The 21,542-nt window shown below is 46.1% G+C and overlaps 1 protein-coding gene across 1 annotated transcript; it reads left to right on the top strand.

Moving 5' to 3' along the window:
* Positions 1–249: 249 nt before the first annotated feature.
* LOC308173060 (CTTNBP2 N-terminal-like protein) lies at positions 250–15,604 on the top strand (the record flags this gene model as incomplete). The annotated part of the gene is made up of 5 exons (XM_080548026.1): positions 250–288; positions 5,920–6,027; positions 13,432–13,671; positions 13,946–14,053; positions 14,240–15,604. 5 exons carry the CDS (start codon positions 250–252, stop codon positions 15,602–15,604), a joined length of 1,860 nt encoding a protein of 619 aa, XP_080404152.1.
* Positions 15,605–21,542: the final 5,938 nt, after the last annotated feature.

A 21,542-nucleotide genomic window follows, 5' to 3' on the forward strand; every position in this document is an offset into this window, starting at 1 on the left:
CTCCCAATGGTTGTATGACGTTGTCTAATGTAGGGAAAGAGTCTAAACAAAGAAATGTATCCAAAAGCCATGCAGCGAGCTTGTGTCCCCGCCTCCTGCCTCTAATGTGAGTTCCTGATAGGTCAGAACTTTTAAACGGGCTTCGCCTATTGGCTGACTGACCTGTCACATAGAGTTGTGTCCATTTCTTCCGCTATCGGGATCCGAAGACGCAACAAGTCAAAGCCAATCTTCTTTCACAATAAATTCATGTTGGAGTTCATAAAAGCATCAGAGGGACATATGAAGGTATGTTTGATTTTCTAGACGAGCCTTCGTTCAAATCTGCATTGGGATCGTTGCAAAACTTCATGTTTAATCCGCTTTATACAAAGAAAATGAAGTGCACCGGTTTAGATGCTGATTATTTAAACTTAACTTTTGGAGTTATTTTGAAGTGATATCCATAATATTATGATTTTCAACGTAAGCTCCTTACATTCAGAGGTCTCTTGACTTCAATCATGAATTAAATGCATGTATCAATGGGACCATCAACGAAAGGGTAAGATAATGAAAGTCTCATACAGCCTAGAGTTATGTGATTTTTTAATTATGAACTGGATTATGCCTGAATCACAATTCTGCATGTAGGTTATTATGGACTGGAGAACGTTTACTGCTTTGTCCTTCAATACTACTATGAACTAGAAGTCATAGGGAGATGGTTGTAGAGACTAGACTATCAGGGAACTGTCATCAGTTAATAATATCTATAAAAAGTATACTTTTACACAATGCTTCTAAAATAGTGAACGTGTTACAAATAGGCAAAACTACAAGAATAGCACATTCAAATTGTTTTACCTATTTACCTGTCTAATGCATTTCCCAAAGTTGTCAATTTCAGGTCTTACATTAGACTAGACTCCTGGGTCTTTAAAACAAAATGATGATTTCTGTTATTCTTAAATTTCTTACAGAAAGTCAAGGAACTCAAAACACAAATATTTGACTTTGTTGCATTACCGTTATATGTTTATTACATGTTCAAAACACATGTGTAACAATAGGATTGTAGCATTATTAATCATGATATTATTAGAATCCAATATATTACCATGCATCCTTACAGTAATTAGGACCACATGTTATTGTTTTCAGAAAGGGAAGTCTGTTTTGACATATGCAGTTTTAGATCAATGGTTGCCTGTACTGACCCTGACTCTGACTCACTCAGCAAGCAGCAAGCCAACTAACCAAAGGGACTTCAGTAATTAGTCTGTGACATCTGTTAGCGTACGTACTGTATGCTGCCTGCAACAAGGACAGCGCAAACTTACTTAGACAGGCCAAGGAGGTATCTTGGGCACTGAGGAAAAAAGTCATGCCTCTCTTTTAAACTTGGCAACCTGCATTCTGTAAGCTTGAACACAGAGATAGATAGAGCAGCTAAGGTACAGCTTAACGGTTTGGGAGGTGGAAAAGCTTGTAATGTTGCAGTCTAAATGGGGCCTAGTCGGCTTTGTTTAAAACAAACAGGGATGAAGGGATTACCCACACGCATTCTCCTTAGGAAGTGGAAACGATCGAGTGTGGGAATATTGGGTTTTTTCCCAGGCTATTGCTTCGAATAACATTACTGAAGTGGGCATATACTGTTGGCCGACTCGGCGTGTGAAATCTGAAACAATGATACTAAATAATGTTTAAATGAGGAGGTCTTAGTATGGGTGATGACAGACATGTTGATTTGATCAAACGTGCTTCGTGTAACATACAGAATAACAGAGTTTGAAAGATTACAATCGCCCGTTAAATTAGCACAAGCCTGTAAAACTAAACTGTAGGAGGTGGTGTGTACTGGAGTATAGTTTGTATGCTACCCCTGTGGTCACACCACAAACCATGAGGGCTGGTGAAGGCAGATGTAAGGCTCTGTGTTTACTTTATTCCTGAGAGGAAACTGTTATGGAAAAACGTCAGCAACATTCCGCAATGTTCACTTAAAGGAAGCTTATCCCGATTGTGATCCTATCCTACATTGGATGTTACTGCGCCATTGTATGCATAGTATTAATCATACATTCTAGACCTTTTCTCATGTCTAGAGGAATGCTGAGCTGCCATTGACAATCACAAAAACAACCCTTTCTAATAGGGGTGGGCATCGACGATCGATAATTGATCGATAAGGATCTTGGTCCATCACAAAATAAAACATTTGGTCGATCACAAAAAAAAAAAAAAAACACCCCTACTTTCTAACGTGCTGAAGTTTGCACCGATACTATAGTCACACTATGGCCATGGGGTGTTCAAATGTCTGGTTACTGATTATTGGTGTCTCGGTTGATTAAAATGTGTGGTTAATATTATCATATTCTGGGAATGCTAACGCTCTGGTATTTTGTACAGTAGCTCAGATCAAACCCCCCCCCCCTCAAGCTCCTATCTCGTTATGCAACACTCCTACAGTAGGCCGACCCCTCCTGATGACCTCACGATGTGGAAAGTTCTGCAGTGCAGACCACAGAGCGAGATGAGAGCAGGGTATGCTGGAATGCTTAGCGGTTCGAGCGTGCCTGACAGGGCTAATCTAGACGAGGTACTAGTAAAGCTTGAGATGTTATCATAAGAACTGCAAAATGTCTGATATTGAATGTTCCTCCATGCCACTTTGGTCAAATCCGATATGGAGGAGGGGGATGGCTGTTGATTGTTTTCACCAACAGTTCGCCTTATTTTGGGCTTTCATAGCCTCTTTCCTAACGGATGGTATCCCAGCGAGCCATAAGCCATGTTGTCTTCTCTATTCAGATTCTCATGGCTTTAGTGTAATATGAACTGCGACGATTTCAAAGACCTGCCTGCATGTGTACGCTGGTCACAATGCGGTTTGCGTGTTTGAGGTGTGGAGACCACGGGGTTGTCAACATACCCAACACAGCACTGAGAAAAAGAGGGGCATGAATTCTACAAAAAGACCACAACACATTTCAAACACTTTCTGTCCGGCCTTTCAACAAAACCACAAACTCTCAAAGGGGCCACTGGCTGTTCCAGAACTTGAAATGAAAATGGCAAAAACACAACTGTGAATTGAATCACAGACAGACAACGCTTTGAAAGGCGATAAGCTGAAAATTCGTAACAAGGGTAAACAAACACTGGACTGAATATCTTGTGGGACACGTGTGACAATTTTGGATGTGGACTGGGACAGGGACTGGGAGTTCCAGCCACTATCTGCTCACCACATGTTGGCCTGTGTTGAAGGCATGTGTCGCCTCATTGAGCTGGAAATGTTCAAAAGCAACAGTACTACAGTCCTCCCAGAACCCAAATGACCCATCTTAGTGGAAAGTGCAGCTACTTACTTAGGCTATTTCTCAATTTACTACAGCTTTTATTAATGATGGTGCAGGCTTGTCTGTGCCTGGTAAATGCGTTTAGTTTTTTTTAATAGTGGAGATTTGGGGATTTAAATGTTTAAATGTTTCCATCTGCCTGAGATATACACTCACGGAACACTTTATTAGGAACACTGGTTTACTAGTAATACTGGCCTCAATTGTTTATGGCATTGATACCACAAGATAGTGGAAACATTCCTTTGAGATTCTGGTCCATCATGACATGATTGCATCACGTAATTCCTGCAGATTTTTCATGTGCACTTTCAAACTGGGAACATTCCAAAGCTGTCCTTCCTAAAGACCTCTTTATCCCCACTACCTCCCTGTACAGTTTCCCTACTATAAATATATATATATATATTGTGGGATCCCGCTCACGTGACCGGAGTTAAAGTACACACATAGGGCGTTCACACCGGCAAAGAACCGTGCCGGCTCGCGTTCGCAAACCAAGTCTGGAACCGGCCGGCGCGTTCAGACCGAAACTCAATTGGTTCGGAGTCTGAAAAGTTGGTTCGCAGCGGGAACCAGAAAATAGTGGTTCTCAAGTGCGAACCAAAACGTAGAACAGTCACGTCGTCAGTGGGTGTCATCTTCTCTTGTCATAGTCATCTTGTCATCTTGTGTGTCATAGTCTCGTCGTCACTCAAGCTCTGGTTATCGGGGTTCTCCCCTCAGGTCATCTCGGTCTGGTCCCACAAAGACACGCTATTATAAACTTTCACACATAGTATTGGTCACTGCAAAGCGGTCCTCACCCATCCGGCGTTGTGCCGTCGTACTGGCAATGCTTCCCCCTGATGAGGGCTTGCCAGGTCACTTTATTCTGTCTTCTCCTCTGCTGGCACAGCTGTTCCGCGTCCACTTAACAAGCCTGCGCTCGCCGCTGTGTTGACTGTCGGACGCGGTTCGGCTGTGCGAGTGGATAGTAGCAATTGTAGATTACTCTGCCTAGGAGCTCGGGGCGCTGTCCCCATTACTCAGCCCCCGGCTTAGGGGCGTTGGTGAGCGGGTTGCCACAATATCTTTTTATACCTTCTTCTATCATTGTAACTGCCAATGGCCCCTGGTCCTTGTATAGATTAGTTTTTCTTATGATGACTGATAGATAGATAGATAATTCACTTACAATTGTATTTGTTGTAAGTCGCTTTGGTTAAAGACAGTGGCTTTAAAAAAGACTCAGGCTGTTTGAAGGGCAGGGGCGAAAAGAAAAAAAGGGCACCTACTGCACAACATGGGACCCCATCAGTGCACATGGTCAAGTTTAGACCATTGGAAGGGCAGCCAATAGGGCACATCCTCTAATTTTGCCACTCAAAAGGGCACTTTAGTGCGAAGTTTTTCAACTGTGGGGGCACATGGTCAAGTTTAGACCATTGGAGGGGCACCAATAGGGCACATCCTCTAATTTTCGCCACTCAAAAGGGCACTTAAGAAATACGTTTTTCAACCATGGGGGCACCAGGAGGGGCAGTCGCCCCCCCTGCCCCCCCCCCCCCCCCCCCCCTGAGTCCGCCTGTGGTTAAAGGTGTCTGCTAAATGCCAAAAATGTAATGTGTTCTATTGGCCATTGAACATTGTTATGTTTATGAAACCAGTTTAAGACGACTTTTGCTTTGTGGCATGGTGCATTATCATGCTGGAAGTGGCCATTAGAAATTGGGTCAATTGTGGCCATGAAGGGACAGCAACAATACTCAAATAGGCTGTGGCTAACAAGCGATGTTTGATTGATATTAACGGGCCCAAAGTGTGCCAAGAAAACATTCCCCCACACCATTACACCACCTGGATGAACGACAAGGTGTACAGGTGTTCCTAATGAAGTGTCCAGTGAGTGTACTGTAGTGCTGCTGTACCAGATTTGTTTCCTCTTGTGTGTACCGGTAGTTCTTTTTCCTCGAAATCAGGGAATGGTCCATTGCATTGCACACAGGGTTCAGGAATTCTCTCAATTCCACAGTGGGGCGGCTGTAGAGTCAAGAGGTAGAGTCGCCGCCTAATGATCACAAGGTTGGCAGATCGGCGGTTCGAGCCCCGGCTGGCCACATGTCGAAGTGTCCTTTGGGCAACACTGAACTCCAAAATTGCTCCCAGTGAGCGGGCCGGCGCCTTGCATGGCAGCTTGCCGCCATTGATGTGTGAATGTGTGTGTGAATGGGTGAATGAGAGGCTGTTGTAAAGCGCAGCTTTGGAGCAGAAATAAAAAGCAGTCCATTTACCATTTACAGTGGCCCTCTGAATCTCCCCAAAATAACTAGTAGTTGTTATGTTAAATGTTAAAGTATGTTAAAGTTAGAAAATTAAGTGACACTTCTCCCTCACATAAACTGATTTTCATAATTTTAAGAATGCAATTGAATTTCAACACCATGTTATATAGTATAGTATAGTATTGGACAGTAGCGTTTGCTTCGTCCTCCTGTAATGATAGCAGAGACGGTATAACCCTGGTCTCCATAATCTCTGACCATATTGACCTTCTTCTCTGCTCTGACCTCTGACCTCCGACCTCCAGGAGCCCAACCTGAACATGGAGAGCCTGAGCAAGCCTGAGCTGCTGACCCTCTTCAGCATCCTGGAGGGAGAGCTGGAGGCGCGGGACCTGGTCATCGAGGCCCTGAGGGTAGGTCCCCTACACCAGACACATGTAGCTGCTGTGTCCCCATGAAGTCAAGTAGACCTGGGTCAAATACATATGCCAGGGGAGGCTGGTGGAGGTAGAAATCGGAGAATGGGCTCATTGTAAATGCATTGAATGGAGTTAGATGGAATCCTTATTCCGTTCCATGTATTACAATGAGCCCGTCCTCCGATTTCTACCTCCACCAGCCTTCTACTGACGCATACATCATGTTCTTTCAAATACATGAGCTGCACTTGTTTTTAGTTTGCCTGGCACAATAAGACCCAAAGGAATTAAACCCAAAGGAAGTTTTTGGCATACAGGATGTGTTTGATTTACGTCCAATGTCAGTCGCCCGTTACCTGACCTCAATTCAGTTGATACTTTAGCCAGTAAGGGAATGATCAAGGCCCCTGAGGGTAGGCGTCCTCTGGAAATCAGACCTGCATCTTGGCAGTATAATGTCACTGCAATCCGGTCCCTGAGGTTAATCTAGGTATCGGGGTATTGGGTTAAGTCGGCTGCACTGGGGCTATTTACAGTGGCGCTCATTTCGCCCGCTGGCTAAAGATGATTAATGCATATTGAGTTCAATTGAGATCAGGTACAGTGATGATGACACAAATACATTGGCTTCATTACCCTCAAACTTCCATCCTTGTGTGGACAATTGTAATTCTATCCTGTGCTATTCTATTCTATTCTACTCTATTCTATTCAAATACTGTATGCCAATTGTTTGAGTTATAAGCATGGGCCTCAAAGTTTGGATTTGGTCCCTTATTCAGAAATGTGTTATGGTTTGGTTGCATGCTTGCTCGCTCTACAAGTCAAATTGTGCATTGGTCACCTCAACGGCTAATCCAAATTGAAGTGACCGGGATAATGCAACAATACTATTATGCTGTTCCTATAGGTGTACAATGTACCAATGAGAGTGCAACGATCTACTGTTAATGAACCAGTATAGAGTTCTTGTGTCTAGACTCGCATTCCACAAATCTCTTGGGAAGTTGCCATCTAAGGCAAGGAGAAGTTAACGCACGCTAGGGCGGATGATGACTCAATATGAGGGGGAACTGTGAGAGAACAAATAAACACAGACCTTAACCGGAGCTGTGGGGGATGTGGGGCTGTGGCTACTCTGTGCTGCCTTGCTGCCTCTCTAAATGAACCTGGACTGTCAGCTAGATAACTGTTAGCTAGATAACTGTTAGCTAGATGGACTGTTAGCTAGATAACTGTTAGCTAGATGGACTGTTAGCTAGATGGACTGTTAGCTAGCTAGATAACTCATTGAGGCCCTTGGCTCAGCACAGTTATCTGCTTTACACACTAACAGGGCTGACCCGAACCATGCTGTCCTGGCTTGGATATGTCCTTTCCAGCACTGTTTCTTCTCCTATGGTGGAAGAGTAACCAGGCTAGCCCAGTACAGCTTAGTTCAGCTCAGCTCGGTTCAGCCCAGCCACTCTCATGGCCATAGAGCATTATCAAAGGCAAAGAAAGGGGCTGGAGATCAAGGCTTAACGCATAGTTAGGTGGATGTCGACTAGATGGTAGTGGGCGTCTACTGGATGTCTACTACCATCTCTTTTACTGTAACTGTCCAAAACACTCTCCCTGACAATCTATTAGAGGTCCAGGTGGGAATAATGAAGGAGGGTGAAACTGAGAGGAAATTAGATACAGGTGAGCCATCTGTAAAGTGTTTGGAGAGCTGAACAGAGCGTGTTTTACTACAGTATGCAGCTGTTTTGGCGTGAAGGAGTGTTTGTAATCTGTTCCAGTCCTCACATGAATGGCGATCGAAGTGTTACTCCTTACCTCGCTTACCTGAAGTGAAAAAGTCTTGGAGAGCTTGAAAACAAAACAGTCTTTTTTCGTTTTCTTATGTCTTTACTGTAAGCCTTCATTTCCAGCAAGAGGATAACGATTGTATGTGAATTCTGCCATAGATAGAAGACCCATCTCTTCAGGCTACATCTGTGTCTCCTAAAGACCTCCTCATCCCCACCACCCCCCTGTACAGTTTCTCTACTATAAAAAAGAAATCTCCCTTCTTCTAGCATGGTAACTGCCAATGACTGATGCATAGACGATTCACTTACTTAGACAAATGTATTTGTTGTAAGTCGCTTTGGATAAAGGCGTCTGCTAAATGCCAAAAAATGTAAATGTAAAATGTAGATGAATAAAGTAAAGTCTTGTAAAGTACATGTAAACGTTATGTTACAAGAGATCGTGAGAATCGACTATGTTGTTGAGCAAGTGCTATCACTCATCATGTGTCACTGCACTATGTCATATGACAAATATTCAGCAACCACAAGTCGAGGAAAAACTGTCACTGTGTCTTCTTGTTTAAGTCTTAGGGATGACTTCATTAGCTGTTAGTTTGTCTTAGTTCTTTAAGGCATGTACACAATGAACAGGGTAGCTAGCTAATATGTTTGAGACCAGGGAAAGGATAGTTGGTTAAACGTGTTGTACTGCACACTCTTAGAAATAGGTTCTAGTTTTTTAGCAAAACAATTGTTCTTCCTGTGTCCCTGTGGAACCCTTTTTTGGTGTCATGTACAGAAGAACCCTTTTTGATTCCTTTGGATTGGTTCTATTCTGGATGTATTCTTTTTGTATGATAGATAGTGCATGGTATACATTTCTGTGTTCTGTTGTATAGATTTATGGAGACTTTTCGTTGGCTAAGGCTGTGCTCACTGCTCACTGCTATCCGTACAGTCCAAAGCATATTTCTGTTCTTCGTGACTCACTTCTTCACTTCTCCTCATGCTGTGCTGCAGGAAGTTGGACTACAGCGATGCCCATATTTGGCACATAGTCTTCGCCCTTGTCAAGTGGCTTATGAGTCTCTCTGGCCAGTTCCCAAAATAAGGGAAATGGAACAAATCCCTCGTCAGAATAATTTGGATTTCATTCAATCTCAGCAGTCCATTCGACCTAGCAACCAGTTGTTGCATGACAATCAATAACCTTTTCTGATTCTGAAACCAAAGCAATTAGCCTTAATGATCTTCACCCTAACCCTTTGAAATATTCTCCTTCATTTGGCTCTTAAATCAGTTTGTGCACTTAAATAGTTTGGCAGTACTGTAAGTGCATCTCTGAAAATAAATGAAAAATAAATGCATGGACAACCATTTATAACCAATGTTGTTGTATTGTATCTACAGTGACATACAGTAGAGTCAACAACTGTGGCTTGGTTGCCAAATCTCCCATTGACTTGAATGGCTACAGAGAAGTGAGGAAGACGCCTGTTAGCAGTGGTACAGAACCAGAGGAGTGAGCGGATGAGTGATGGTTGACCTGCTGTTAAACATTAGCCACCACAGACAGGAATGTGTTTCATGTTATCCCTCTTCTCACTCCCTGCTCCTAGACAGCACCACTGGAACACCACGGAGGCAAGGCAAACACACTCCCTTGTGTGTGTGTGTGTGTGTGTGTGTGTGTGTGTGTGTGTGTGTGTGTGTGTGTGTGCGTGTGTGTGTGTGTGTGTGTGTGTTGTCTGTGTGTGTGTGTGTGTGTGTGTGTTGTCTGTGTGTGTGTGTGTGTGTGTGTGTGTGTGTGTCTGTCTGTGTGTGTGTGTGTGTGTGTTGTCTGTGTGTCTGTGTGTGTGTGTGTGTGTGTGTTGTCTGTGTGTGTGTGTGTGTGTGTGTTTGTGTGTGTGTGTGTGTGTTGTCTGTGTGTGTGTGTGTCTGTGTGTGTGTGTGTGTGTGGGGGGGTGTGTGTGTGTGTGTGTGTGTGTGTTGTCTGTGTGTGTGTGTGTGTTGTCTGTGTGTGTGTGTGTGTGTGTGTGTGCGTGTTCGTACGTGTGTATGTAGTCCAAGAGGAAGTAGCTATTACAGTCTTCATGTTCCCGCTCAGAGTGACACATCAGAGCAGTGCTGGGCAGGGTTCTGGACTGGGTTCTGGACTGGGTTCTGGGAGGTCGTGGTGCGTGGTGGTATGTGCAGCCTTCCCCTCTCTGGGTCACACAGGTCATCTACGGGACCAGGGACAAGGTGATGAGTGGCTGTCAAGAGAACGACTGTGTCCATATTTGAGATACATTTTTGAAATCTCACGGGTCTTCTGTTGCTTTTCCTGCCTCTCCTCCGCATCCTTTTGATCTGCCTTAACCCATCCCCAATGGGACAAAGATCAAATAACACCAGCAAGGTTTCCAACCCTTGGCTTATTTAGATGTACGGACAGATATGACAGACTAGGTCATACAGCCAACCCAACAATCTGCAATCTGATCTAAGCTTTGATGACATGCCAGACGTATTCATTTAAACCCCCCGATGTTTCAAAGTGTTAAAAGAAGACTCAAGAATGAGGGGTAAAGAATCATTCACTTTTAGCTTGTGTTTAATGTGATGTGGGCACAGACCAGTTGATGTGAATCTGCTAGGCGACTTAGCTTTACACACTGCAGGGATGAACCGAACTGCGCAGGCTTGGATGTTTTTCCTTTCACCTACTCCGTTCTACCTCTGTAGTCTGCAACTATGGTGGATTATTGGCATAACCAGGCCAACCCAGTACAGCTCAGCTCGGCTCAACTCCCTTCGGACCCTGTAGTGTGAATGAGGGTTAACAGTAGCGTTCGCTCTCATTCCCCTCCCCTTCCCCTGTGGCTCTCAGTACCCTGCTGACGGACCTCTCCTCCACTGCTGTTGAAGTACGAAGGCCTCGGGAGGTCTCTCTCCTGACTGTGCCACAGAAGACACACTGTCACACTAAGTCCCTTGATCCTCTGTTGTTCCACCCTGCTCAGACCTTCAGTCGTTCTCCACGCAGCCCCAAGGCATTTACTGGAACCTGAAGTTGCCAGTCTACTCTAATTTGTTCCCCAGTGTGTGAGTTTAGCGTAGCCCCTGTCTGCCCTGGCCCCGTTCCAGACCTCAGCAGCTGTCCCCGAAAAGAAGACAGACACCATCTGTTGCTTCCTCTCCTCCCCTAGCACTCTCTCTTTGCCCTGCTCTCTCTCTCTCTCTCTCTCTCCTCCTTCCCAGCTCTCTCTCTCCCTGCTCTGTTCTCCACCTCCTCTCTCATTCCACTGCTCTCTCTCTACCTATCATCTCTCTCTCCCTATAGTCTCTCTCTCTCTCTCTCTCCCCCTCTCTTTCTTAGCTTTCCACTCTCTTTTCCCTGTCCTCTCCCTATATAGCACTCTCTCTCCCTCTCCTCTCTCTTTACCTTCTCCTCTCTCTTTCCCTCTCCTCTCTCTTTCCTTCTCCTCCATCTTTCCATCTCCTTTTCTCTCTCTCCCTCTGCTCTCTTCCTAAGCACTCCCTTTTTCCCCCTGACCTTTTCTCCCTTTCCTGTCTTCTTTCCCCTTCTCCCTCTCTCCCTTTCCTGTCTTCTTTCCCCTTCTCCCTCTCTCCCTTTCCCCTTCTCCCTCTCTCCCTTTCCCCTTCTTATTCCCTCCCCAGCCTCTCTCTCTCTCCTAGCCTCTCTCTCTCTCCTAGTGCTCTCTCTTTCTCGCTCTCCCCTGCTTTCCCTCTCCCTCTCTCTCTGGTAAGGGAGTCCCCACCCCCATCTGAAATATGGTCACTGTTGCTCTTGGCATGTTATGTTTGCCGGCACACTGCTCCGGCTCACTTCCTGTTTAGCGGGCTGTAGAGTGAATATTCCTGCAGGCTTGAGAGGAGTCAAAGCATGCAGTTACTGAAAAACATGACAGGCTTTGGTTTATGCAGCTGTTAAAGTAGCAGACTGAACACCTTTGGTAGACTGATATTGTGAACAGTAGCTTTACTATGTGGTTTTTGGTTTTTCAACTAAGTGCCTTATATATAATTGCCTTATTTTTGAGTGCCTCTGGTTATTTTAGATACTGTTACTTCCTCATTCACTTTTGGGAGGGGAAATAGCAAAACCTCATGTGTACTGTTAAATGAATCAGGGAAGTGCTTGAAGTGAGAGTCAGCGACGGCCCTCCAGTCCTACACCATAGCCAACATTGGGTTTCTGAGACGATATATGCTAAGTGGGATCCTTGGGACCACCCTAAAGGCCGATTTAAAGTTCTGCGTAAAGTCGACGCCGTAGGCTACGCGTAAGCTTACGTAGTCCCGCGTGACCGTGCGTAGCCTTGACGCGCTCCTCTCAAAAAATCTAAGTACGCGTCAGAGCGTACGCGTCAGCGCGTCAGCTCTGTGATTGGTCCGCTTGGTAGCACATGATTCAGACAAGATTCCGACTCTCTCGTAGGCCAAAATGCGGAAGCCATGATAGAAATGTCATTTACTTTTTCTGTAATTACTTATTAATAAAGATTTGAAAAATTATGATAACCATCGTATTATCTTAGTTTAATGTCATTTCAATGCATCATAGAACTTTTATTTACAACAAGCATAACAAATGCCCCGCGGTGGTGTAGCGGTCTAAGCACTGGCCACTAGTGCAAGCTGCCCACCGGGGACTGGGATCGGATCCCAGCTCGCCAGATCCGGATATGGCTGGGGCACACACGGGGAGCGGCATATTGGGCGGCCGCTCCCGAGGGCGGTATAGGAGTATTTCCGGACAAGGATCCGTCGCGCAACAGCGCCCCCGGGGTGCCGGAATAACAGGTGCTGGGCTCGAGGAGCCAGTCAGCTAGTCTGCCTGGCGGCCTCTTCTGGGATTGCCGGCCACGGGGTCGTGCGGCGGATCCTTCGCAATAGGCATGGGATAATTGGATGCTAGGTTGGGTTCAATTGGCTACCAAATTGGGTGAAAAAGGGATCAAATCTGAAAAAATAAATAAAAAAAATAAAAAAATACAAAACAAGCATAACAACAAAAAGATCGCTATTATGCCGCTTTGAGCTTTGAGCTCCGTTGAGTTCATAACCGGAAGAGGCACAGCACAGGGGCATAGAAAACACACTGCCACCTAGCGATGTGACGGTGTAATTGCAGCGCGGCCTACGCAGAAGTGTAAAGTGCGAGAGCCCTTACGTAGGGAACGTAAGATACGCACGTAAAATTCGACGCAGAACTTTAAATCGGCCTTAACCCCTAACCTTAACCGACCATAAGCCTTTACCTAACACTAACCCTATCATTTACCCTTACATGAATCATTTTTTAAATCTCCACTTAGCATACCAATACCCCTCCTCTGAAACACTGTCATCTCGTGACGTTAGAATTATAAGGTTCTATCTCCATTTTTGCATTTAGTTTTTTACATAATCTGATCCATTAGGTGTTTATTAATGCCTGTGTGGTGTTATTTTTTTAAATGTTGACATTTTTGAGTTAGTAATTCATAAAATACAAAGGTTCCATCTCACAAAACATAATGGAATGTAAAAACTTTGACGCTCGATATCTCTGAACTGCCCTAAACGGAGATAGAACCTTATAATTCTAAGGTCACGATCTGTCCTTCCACAGGCCCAGCACAGAGACGTCTACGTCCAGGAGCGCTACGGGAAGTACAACCTGAGCGACCCCTTCCTGGCCCTCCAGCGGGACGGCGAGGCCGTGGGGGGGGGGCAGAGCCCCCCGGGGGTCCGCGAGGCCGCAGCCTCCTCCAACCCCCTGGTGGTCCTCAAGCTAGTGGTCAGCCACTGCAGGAGGATGCAGGAGAAGATGCTGGCCCAGTTGAGCGCAGCTGAGAGCAGGCACAGGATGGTAGGTCTAGGGGGTCTGGGGGTCTGGTGTCTCTGCTTTAGTCCCTATCTAATTGTTCATTGTGATGTGTGACCGAAATATTATAGGTGGTTGAGATTCCCAATTCCCGCCTTTTTTTGTTAGATTAGATGAAAGATAAGCCAAACCTGTCCAATTTAACAGTACCAACGGATGAGTTGGATCTCATAGTCTCATTAGTTTGTTGTGGAGTAATCTGACGTGGGGTTCTCTGTTCATTTATATCTCACTGTCTCCCCCTGGTGGTTGGTTTCAGGTCATTGCGGATCTGGAGGAGGAGAGACGGAGGCATGCTGAGGATACCGCAGAGGGGGATGACGTCACATACATCCTGGAGAAGGAGAGGGAGCGCCTCTTGCAGCAGGTACAGTACAGTTAACATCAACATGTCCTGTAGTCTTTGGAGTGTGATTGATTGATTGATTGATTGATTGCTCTCCATATTATAAGGAAAACACATTGAAAGTGTCAAGCCAATATCATGTGTTAAAGTTTCATTATCTACTCCAGACAGTGTATTTCATCCTTCCTCCATGTGTGTGTCGGTTAGCTGGAGTTCGAGCGGGGCCAGGTGAGGCATCTGGAGAAGGAGGCGAAGAGCGTCCAGGAGCAGCTGGAGGAGGAACGTGCCCAGCACAAGCAGCTGTCCACGGCCCTGGCCAAGGAGTGCAAGTGGGCCAGCTCCAGGGCCCTGGAGGAGGGCCACCGCCTGGCCGAGGCGGGCCGCAGGCTGCAGAAGGAGCAGGAGGCCGCCCGGGAGCTGACCCTGGAGCTGGACGGGGAGAGGAGGAGGGCCCTGCAGATGGAGGCGCGGGTGGAGAGGCAGCTGGCGGAGTCGGACACGGAGCGCGAGCAGCTCCGCTCCCGTCTGAGGAGGGAGGAGGCCCGCGGCGGCCGGCTGCAGGAGCAGGTAGACGCCCTCAGGGGGGAGGAGGAGGTGTGCTCTCAGGGAGGACATGTGGAGGAGGTGGAGGGGAGAGATCCTCCTAAGGTGAAAACCACGGTAGAGCCACCACAGCCACCCAGCCAGGCTTGGAGTGAGCAGCATCTCTCTGTTGTCTCAGCTCCTCTGCCCAAGACCAACGGGCTCCACCACGGGCCCACGGAGGACCTCCAGGCCTCCGCAGACAGGCTGGACCACGTCCAGGACGACTGGAGCGAGAGTAGTACCGCCTCCGCGTCGCTGTCCCCCGCCCTCCTCCACACTCTGAACCTCTCGCCCTGCAGCACGGGTCCGCCCTCCCTCACCTCCTCCCCCTGCTCCTCTCCCGTCATGCCCAAGCGGCCGCCAGGGTGCCCAGGCAGCCCGAGCCCCAACTACCAGTCCTCCTACCAGGCGGGCATCAACCAGCGCTTCCACGCCGCCCGACACAAGTTCCAGGGCAGCGTTGACCCAGAGCTCCAGGGTCAGGGTGGGAACACCGCCACCACCACCACCAGCAGCAGCAGCAGCAGCAGCATCAGCAGCCTGCCCTACTCACCCAGGGAACTCTCCCCCCCCTTACTCTTCAGCCCCTCTCCCGAGGTCAGCCCTGTCAAACAGCAGGCCCGCACCACCGTGACCCAGGTGCTGTCCCGCTTCACCGTCCCGCAGGGCTCCAAACCCCCCACGCCGAACAGTTCCCCTTTCGGCACGGACTACCGGAACATGGCCCCCTCCTCCCCGGTCATCAGCAGGGCCGCCGCTGGCGCCGCCTTGCCACTAGGGGTCCGGTCCCCCGTCATCCCCAGGGCAGACAGGGGGAACCCACCCCCCATCCCTCCTAAGAAGCCCGGGCTGGCTCAGTCCCCGGCCTCCCCCCTCCCCGTCTCCTCCAGAGCCAGCCACTTCCCCGAGCTGGCAGGCAGCTGCGGGCTCACTAGTAGTCAGGAGAACGTCAAGGAGCTGGACATGGTGGTGTCCTCTACCAGCTAGCTGTTAGCTAGTGTCAGCGACTAGCCCCCCCTTCAATCCTTCCCTACTGTATGTTTTTTTACTTCACACGCAAGGTACCCGAATGCTGAGAGACGTCCTCAAAACACTGTCAAGTTTATTGTATTTATTTGTATTTTATATACAGTTTGTATTATTCTTTTAAGCAATAGCACTATACTGTAGATGTTTTATATGTATCCATGTATCTAGTTCGCTTAACTGGTAATAATAAGAAGCAACAAGAGATGAGCTTCAATTTGTGATGAGATGGTGTAAAAATGCGCCTAAGATGCAGTTCACACTTTACATTCTATAATACTAATATGTATGGTAAACCAGCTGTGCTTGTTATGTTGATATTTAGTCTATTTAAACCTTGATTTAGCTTTAAATGGCTCTCCTACAAGAGCTAGGTGACAATCGATCAAAAATGCTGTATCCAATCCATTTAAAGTGCTCTCTCTCCTTCTTTCTCTCCTTCTCTCTCGCTCTGTCTCTGACTTTCTTCTTCCCTCTCACTCTCCTTCTTTCTTTTCTTTCTTCCTTTCTTTCTTTCTTTCTCTCTCTGTGTTGTGTTGTTTAGTAGCATGGCACATTATAATAATATGTCTATTCTGAGGACCAAATCATTTATAAAATAGCATTATTATTTGTATGTATAGTTGATCAATGATTATGTGTTCCTACCAGTCTTCTAAAAGAATGTACATCTTTTTTTTACAAATGCATGAGAACAAAATATTACATCACCAGTATATTAGTTTGGTATATTCTACTTGTATATGGATATTCAAGTCAATATATTGGTACTGTACTTCAACAGTAAATGTTGCCTTGGTACAGTATCGCTTGACTTTCAGGATAGTTATGTACGGTGGTTTTTGTTACCAAAGTATTGAAAGCCATTGACTTTCAGTGTGCCTGGTGCTGCATGGAACATCATTTGTTTCTTTATGTTTTTACCTGAGCACATGATTTGCTGCAGTATGATCCCTTGATGGATAAATGACACATCCACTTCCTCACCCTGTACTCGATCTATAAACATATTTTGAGTTTCCCTGTTGTTATAATGCCAATATACGGTACAATTGAAAATTATAATTGGTTTTGTTTTATTTTGCGTGTGTGTGTGTGTGTGTGTGTGTGTGTGTGTGTGTGTGTGTGCAGTGCGATGCATACAAAGCAGAATCATACGTCTTTTCATGAACACTCAGAAACCACTCCTGACTGCCCTGTGTGGATCTGCCCACCAGGTGTCACTGTCTGCTCATAAGTGGTCATGTCTGTGTAAAGGCCCCTAGCAGGAAACTACCGGTACTGGAGAACCACCCTTCAACACATCTTTCTCTTATCAAATGACTGAAACATTAAACAGCTCAAGATAAATCTTAGCAGAAAATGTAGCTTCTCACTATCAGCATAAAGCAGTAGGATATTACTTTAAGATAAAAAAGAAAAAGGTAATTCCGTTGTCCTTTGTACTTATTATGATCTGTGTGTTTGTGTGTGTGTGTGTGTGTATGTGTGTGTGTATGCGTGTGCATGCGTGACCAACGGTGCGTGGGTACCCAACGATGCGTGCATTCACGTGTGTGTGTGTGTGTTTGTGTATTATGTGTGTATGCGGGTGCATGTGGGTGGGTGCCCAATGGTGTGTGCATGCGTGTGCATGTGGGTGGGTGCCCAGTGGTGTGTGCATGCGTGTGCATGTGGGTGGGTGCCCAATGGTGTGTGCATGCCTGTGCTGCGTGACCAACGGTGCGTGGGTACCGTTGCTGCGTGTATTCACGTGTGTGTGTGTGCATGTCTGTGTCTGTGTCTGTGTCTGTGTGTGTGTGGCCTGGGTGACAAGGAACGGGAAGAAAAGCTCAACTCCTACCCAGTCACTTCTGCACCAGAGATTAGGAATGAAAAGTGAGGAAATGCTGCTCACACAGATGACTGTGAAATGTGTGTTTCTCACCACCTCATTAGCAGCAGAGTTGTTGCTACAACCCAAACATGCCTGTGTGCATTCTTGTGGTCTGTCCATTGGGAGGGGGGGGGGGGTTGATTTAATCAAGCAGAATGCCACAGCAGTCCAGTACAGCAGTTTAGGAAACTGCAGATGAAACAGTGGCCCCGTTATTTAAAGAGGAACAAATTGGGATTGGCGAAGAATCTGTTTTTGGACTTGAATGAATGAATGAATTATACTGTATATAACCATTGATTCTTGAACAATATAACTTATACATTCCTTGTGAGCTTAGTTGACACAGCTGTCATCAGAATCCAACATATAGACTTGTTTTACGAACTCATGGCGACCTCCATAGCTTTACCTATGAATTTGAAAGGAGCTAGCTACATTTCTCCAGCCCCATTCCTCTGTTTTTAACCATGAAAGGTGTTGGTGTTGTTGTTGTTGTTGTTGTTGTTGTTGTTGTTGTTGTTGAATCCCAGATTGCCCCTTTAATGGAAGTTGTGTATTTAGCTTCTCATTTAAAGTGTTTAGTTTAGTTCCAGTGTTGACCAGGGTTTGTCAGAGCAACACACTGACCTGTGGAGTGTTTCTCAGCACACTTCCTCCTCCAGTTTGGGAATGGGGAAGGGGGGTTACCTCCTCTCGCTCTGCTCACCTAATTAAAATTCCTGTGTGGGACAGCAGAGCCGTGTAGCGAGGCCAACACAGACATGTCTGGCCTCCAGCAAAGCCCCTCTCCGTAAACACAGGGCCCGGGATGATGAGCTGTGAGCGGCCGGGTCCTAGCTGCTGCGGTGACAGGACGGTTACGGGAGAGACAGGGGGGGCAGGGAGGGCAGAGAAGGGATGGTCGTCTGGACGTCTGGACGGCTTTCTGCCGTGGGCAGCTGGGGCTCAGGCTCACAGAGGCCCCCCCCCCCCGATGTCTGACTGGGATCTGCCCACTGGCACCGGTCCTACCAGGGGGAAATGTAACTCTAGGACAGCACTGCACTGTGCCACCGTCCTGTAATTCAATTCAATTCAATTCAAAACAATTCAATTCAATTCAATTCAATTCAATTCAATTCAATTCAATTCAATTCAATTCAACTTTATTCGCCATGTGCAGTGCACTAGGAACATGATTTGGTATTCCACCATACTAAACAAGCTACAGTACATACAACAACAAGACGACAACACGACAATACTCAAGACAAAATATACAGTACCAATTTGAGTGAATATTATGAATAAATATACTGTACAACTAAGTGCAAGAACGTGCAAGGTGCAATGATCAGCAGTTATTGAGAAGGGCTATGGCTTTGGGGAAAAAACTGTTCAAGTGGCCAGTGGCCAGTACCATATCACAAACAGCATTGAACAACATACAGGCCGGCTGAGGCTTTGTGGCACGGTATGGGAACGCTGAGGGACGTGGTGAGGCTTGGAGTACAGTAGGTGGTCTTATCCTCTGCTGGGTTCAGCACTGCAGTATGTTGTGTCAACACAGATTGCACAACAGAGGGTCAAGGGTAAAACAATTGACCCTTCATGATTTCAAGAGCGGATTTACGGCGCTTTTAAATCTCAAAACCACAAACCACCAAATACCGTGCAGCAGTATGTCCAATGAACCGATCGTTTCGTCCACTATCCACCCGGAGCTGTAGAATAGGGCAGGTTCTATAAACGGTCACAGGAAGTGACACAGGGCTGGGGGGGGCACTGTCTCTTTGGTCTAAAATTAGCCCCGGGGCCATGAGATTGCCCAGAATAGGCCCCCAGTGGGCACGGCGCTGAGCTAGAGGCCTCAGAGACCACAGCTGGAGGGACCCAGGGGCGGGGGGGGGAAGGGGGGCGGCGGGGGGCGGCTGGCCCATCACCTGCTTCCTGTAAAGCAATTTGTTATAGAGTTGTCACTGTAAAATCCGCGGCCTGCACTGTAGATAAAGAAAGACGGTCACATGTAATGGCAATCCACCGCCTCCGTCTGAATGTGATGTCACTGAAGGACACAGAGAGGGGCTCCGCATATCTGTGTCTGGACGTGTGCGTGTGCGTGTGCGTGTGTGGGTGGGTGTGTGTTTCAGTATTCCGAATATCACACCTCATCGTACTGTAATTGTGCTACATTAAACATTTAGGTACAAAAGGTGTATCATGTCATTATGGTTCTCTCACCTTCAAAAGTGCATTCACCACCACCTCCACCTCCACTGTCCATGTTGTGGTATTTTTTAGGCAGCTGCATTGTTTTTGACCTTTACTGAGGTCTGTGACTAATGCTCCTGGATTGGTGCTGATTAATATGACCCCCAGACACTCACACATGCGCAAGCACGCCCGCACACACACACACACACACACACACACACACACACACACACACACACACACTCATGCACACACTCACACATTGTCCACCGACCTCCTCTCCGGCTGCTCAACGCCCAGTCACACAGCACCTAGCAACTTGTATTTCGTTGGTAAGTACAGGGCAAGAATGTAGTTGAAACAGGGCTTGTGTTACCATATTAACCAGATGAGCTGAACACTGATGTTTGGGGCAAATAATGAATGAATCTGGAAAACAATTTCCATGAATCTGAGCTGTGATGTTGAGTGTTGGATGTTTAACATGGAAAAGTCAATGGAATTGCCTGGAAGGTCAGAGCACAATGTGACCTTCATCAGTCTCAGTTCTGTATTTTTATGTGTACGGCAACTTTGTTAGGACTACACAATCTCCTCCTCATCATCATCATCATCATCATCAACACCTCCATCAACAACACCTTCATCATCATCATCATCATCATCATGCTATGGTAACTCTGCACCATGTGACATCCACTGTTCTTACTCAAAGGCATTCAGTTGTGACCAATCACAGCAGGCCAAGCATGTGCTGAAACACACAACAACCCCCTGGGAGAGATTAGGAGGCCTTTCAATCCATCTCTATGGAGATACCAAGTTCCTGTTTAATGATGTGTCAAAGCACGAAAGCTTGACCCCTCATAGTTGAAGATGCCCCCAAGCAAAACTTTCTCCTCCACTCACACCGTTGAGCACCAGACATACCTGTTCTACCGTCATAGGCTACAATATTATGTGTGAAAAGTATCTGAAAAGTAATATGCACCATTGGCACATGAAGAATATCAAGCTTTGTGATTCAATTGCCCTATTCATTGGAAAAATGTATTGGACAATTTTGTTTATAATTTCAGGGACAGAATTTGTGTGGTTATAATGTCTGCTCTCAAACTGAATATTTTTATATTATTTTACTAATTCCATATTGATGTTAAATGAGTGAACAAATAAAAAGGGTGAGCAATTTAATATTTACAATTTACAATTTAAATTAACTCACAAATGTATGTGTTTCTGCAGTTAGATGATAGTCAGTCAAAATAGACTGTATCTTTCCAACACAATTGTTGAATTAGTTATTGTAAACATCCTTGTTTTACTCAATTGCAGATTAGGAAAAATGTTGGTTCAGAAAATCAAATGAAAAGTTGAGTTAGTCTATCCCAATTATGCTTTTCTTTTACCTCTATAGGCAAACATTACCAACATTAACTACTGAAAACACTACTAAGATTTGAATTCAGTTTTACTACCACCAAGCTACAGCAAAATGTAGTAAAACTAATAGTTACAGCTACAGCAAAATGTAGTAAAACTAATAGTTACAGCTACATGTTGGAGCGGAGATTGCATGTGCTGGATGAGAATATACCTAAATATTTGTATGTGTTGACAAATTCTAGTACTGACCCATCCAGTGAGGTGATTTTTGGGGGACAGGAGGCTTGGGGTAGGGTCCGATTGAAGATCATGCATTTAGTTTTATTGGTGTTTAGGAGAAGATGGAGGTTGGAGAAGGCATATTGGATGCTATTAAAGCTGTGTTGGAGGTCGGTCAGGGCAGTGTTCAGAGAGGGGCCAGACGTGTAAAGAATGGTGTCG

The sequence above is a fragment of the Nansenia antarctica genome (assembly GCF_963989245.1).
Source record: "Nansenia antarctica genome assembly, chromosome: 18".
In the NCBI taxonomy this organism is placed as follows: Eukaryota; Metazoa; Chordata; class Actinopteri; order Argentiniformes; family Microstomatidae; genus Nansenia; species Nansenia antarctica.